Source organism: Pediculus humanus, genomic scaffold (assembly GCF_000006295.1).
Source record: "Pediculus humanus corporis 1103172107744 genomic scaffold, whole genome shotgun sequence".
Lineage (NCBI taxonomy): Eukaryota > Metazoa > Arthropoda > Insecta > Psocodea > Pediculidae > Pediculus > Pediculus humanus.
In genome coordinates this window covers 225,659-229,508 of record NW_002987345.1, presented here as the reverse complement: position 1 = coordinate 229,508, position 3,850 = coordinate 225,659, and the positions used below count along the sequence as shown (strand labels likewise).

At 19.5% G+C, this 3,850-nt stretch overlaps 1 protein-coding gene across 1 annotated transcript; it reads left to right on the top strand.

Annotated features, from left to right (window-relative positions):
• Positions 1–257: 257 nt before the first annotated feature.
• On the top strand, positions 258–1,824 carry Phum_PHUM337480 (uncharacterized protein; the record flags this gene model as incomplete). The annotated part of the gene is made up of 4 exons (XM_002427674.1): positions 258–378; positions 907–1,040; positions 1,160–1,269; positions 1,653–1,824. The coding sequence occupies 4 exons, from the start codon at positions 258–260 to the stop codon at positions 1,822–1,824; spliced, it is 537 nt and encodes a 178-aa protein (XP_002427719.1).
• Between the last annotated feature and the right edge of the window lie 2,026 nt (positions 1,825–3,850).

Here is a 3,850-nt window from a genome sequence, read left to right as displayed (position 1 = left end):
TAAATTTTAGTTTAAATTTTTTGTAAAAAGAAGGCAAAAGTCAAAATTCCAAAATGAGATTTTAATTAATGATTGGGAATTTAATTATTCGTGTTTCAAGTCGTAAAAATATTTATTTAAACATTTAAAATTTTAATTAAAAAAAAAAAAATAAACATCGTAATGATTATAATTATAATAAGAATAAAAATGGCGGGATTTATTGTCAAAGGAAACAAACCATTTCCGGTTATAGCAGAACATTAGTTAATTTCAAAATGGCCGGTGTAAGCGAATGTTTTTCAATAGGATCAATTGTAGCTTGTAAAACATGTTTTTCTAAGGAAATCGAAGGAGAAGTTTTAGCATTCGATCCACAAACAAAAATGCTTATATTAAGTATCCTTTTTATATATTTATTTTAATTTATATAAATTTATTTTAATAATTTTATTTAATAAATTTTTTTTTCTGACTTGCAACTTCGTTACGAAAATATCGATTTTATTTTTTTTTTATACCTTTTTCATTTTTTTATTTATTAATAAAATTGTTTGTTTATTTTTATATTTGACATCGTTTTATTTATTTTTCACCCATATTTATATTATTTATCAATTAATATTATTATTATTATTATTATTTGTTATTATTAATTGTTTTCTTTTTTCATTTCGAATATGACATGTTTTTAATATTATCGATGATATATTAAGAACAATAGAAAATCGTTAATGATTTTCCTTTTTTTCTCTTAAATTTATCTTATTGGAATTTTTATAGATTTTTTTTTTTTTAAATTTTGATTGAAATTATGGAACGTGGGAATGATAATTATTTGTTAATTCAATAAAGATGAGTATTTTACATACTGTAAATTTATTATATTTTCTTTAATTGAAATTTTTTTTTTTGTAATAAATAAAGAATGTCCATCAAGTAGTGGACGGCCATCACGTAGTGATATATTTGTAGTAAATTTAGCATTGGTGAGTGATGTACAGGTGAAAAAAGAAGTCACCTCAGTTTCAGATTCACCAAATTCATTAAATTTACATAGGGTAAGTTATATCCATATATTTATATATAGAAATCGTTTTGTGAGAAACGATGGAGAAATGACGATACATGTATACAAAGTAATTTGTTTTTTTTTTTTTTTTTTTTTTTTTTTTTTTAGTTAAATACAAGGATAAAAAACCAAGTTGAAAAAAAAAAAAGATTGGGGAATGCTTTAAATGCTGGAGTTTCACCAGAAGGTCAAAAATTATTTTTGGCTATTTCAAAAACGTGAGTTTATCCATAAAATTAAATTTTTTTATCCGTTTTCATAATCGTGCCAGAAAAAGAAAGGAAATAACAATTACAGAATTTGTAGTTTTTATTTATGTAATTATTAATTAGTGTCTCGGTTAAATTTATTTATAATTATGTTATAATTTTTTTTTTTTTTTTTAAATTATTGTGTCGACTTAAACTACTCGAGAATTTATTCGATATAGAAAAAAAAAAGGAAATTTTACACTCCTTATAAAAATTTTATGCTTGAGTGACAAGTGATGGAAATAAATTATCATTTTAATTTTTTATTAATAATTATTTTGTTTATGACTTTTACAAAAGTGTGAAATGAGATTAAAATTTTTTAATTTTTTTTTTTTTATTAATTCAAGTATAAATGAAGTTTCATGGAGCGGAGTGAACATAATGGTTTGGAATAAAGTCACAATAACTCCTCCATACAAAGCTGAAAATCTACTCGGGGATCCAGACTGTAAAGCACTGCCACACATAAAAAAAATTGTCGAAAAACACATAAAAGATTCTCTGTACCAAGGAAACTGATCATATCATATGGTTCATTATTTATTATTATTATTATTATTACTATTATTATAAATAATTTTTATGCAGTATCAGACTTATAGTTTACATCATTTTAATTATTATACAACAACAAACAACAACAACAAACAGTTATTATTATTATTATTTTTTACTATTATTACACATCCGAAAACAATTGCAAGTACAATTATTAGTATCATTGTTATTATTATTATTTCTTATTATTATTATTATTATTATTAATTGTATAAATAATTTCTTTTATGTCACAGTCAAAGCTTCAGCGTTTCGAATCATTATTATTATTATTATTATCATTCTTGTTTTTTTCTTTTTCTTTCCATGGATTGAATCGAAAGTAATTTTTTTTAATTTAATTTAAGAAAATAAAAATAAAAAAAAGTATTGTTATTATGTCTCAGGGTCAGTGAACTTGGAAAAATATTAAACTGATGATTAATTAAAAATATAAAAAAAATTCTTTTTTTTTTTTTTTTGGTTTTAATAGCACCAACGATTATGTGTTCGAATAAATAAATTAATAAATTAAATTGACAGAATTTGAAATTTTTCTATTTTCCTTTTTTTATCTGTTTAAATAAGATTTTTATTTAATCTAAATTACATTTATTCATTATTATTATTATTATTTAAAGAGAGAGAGAGAGAGAGAAAATTTATTATTATTATTATTATAAAAAGATTAGTTTTTATTCATAATTGTGAATTTTTTTTTTTTTCTTAATTTAAACCCATTGTCATACTTTATTCCTTACAAAATGAAAAACCGAAAAGAAAATATGTTTAATATGTTTTTCTTTAGCTTTTTTTTTTAAATATTTATTGTAAGTTTAAAGTGTTTTCATCAATTTAATAAATTTATCATTATTATTATTATTATTATTATTATTATTTTTACTCTAAAACGCTGAGGTTATTAATAAGAAAATGATTTTTATATATACTTGATTTAAAAATTTCTTTTGTGCTTTCTCATTTTTAAAATGATGCCTTGGAAAATTTCTTTTTTTTTCTTCTATTGTTAAAATTATTACTTTTTCTTTAATGTATTTTTAAAAAAAGAATGAAAAAGTTAAATATTCAAAATTAAATGTTTTCTTTTCAACATAAACAAAAAATTTTTGTTGAAATACAATTATTTGTTTCTTCATACATTTTACAATATATATATATATAAAAAAAAAAAAAAGAAAATTATTTAATTAAGTTTTTGTGTTTTATTTTTTAATTAATTAATTAATTTCCTTCTTATTTATTAATTCTAACTTTTTTATTTATTAAAATTATTGATGTATTTGACTTAATATCATAACATAATTCTATAAATGATAACTTAATACTATAAAATATAATAATAATCATTGTATAAAATCCTATTTTCCTTATAATTTCAAATAAAGTTTATAAAATATTTCGATAAATTATTAAAAATGTTTTTTTTTCTTTTAAATTTAAAAATTTAACGTATAAAAAACGAAAAAAAAAAAATTAAACGTTCTCGAATTTTTGCAATTGTTCGACAAATATTTGAGTGAAAAAAAAAAAAAAGTTAAATTCATGAACGCGCTCCGTGATGCGATGCCTGGTGTGGTATACCTTAGATTTACTTGAGGTGTTTTCGTTACACATTAACTACTTTACTTTATTTTTATATCACAAAAAAAAAAAAATAGATTCAATTAAATAAAATATTATTAGGTAAGTTTTTAAAATTTACTCTCTTTTTTTTTTTTTTTTTTTTTTTTTATTATTAATCAATCAAGTATAAAAAATTTCATTTTAAATTATTTGTCGGTTTTTTAACACACTAATAACCAATTTACAAATGGCCGATTGATTTAAATAATTATTAGTAAATCAAATCGAATATTAATTATTTACGACGCGTTTAAAAATTTCCGTACGATAATTTTTATAATATATTAAAAACAAGTTTTACAATTATTAAATATACACGTTTTAAACTCGTAACATTCTTTTAAAATTTTTTATTTTTGTTATT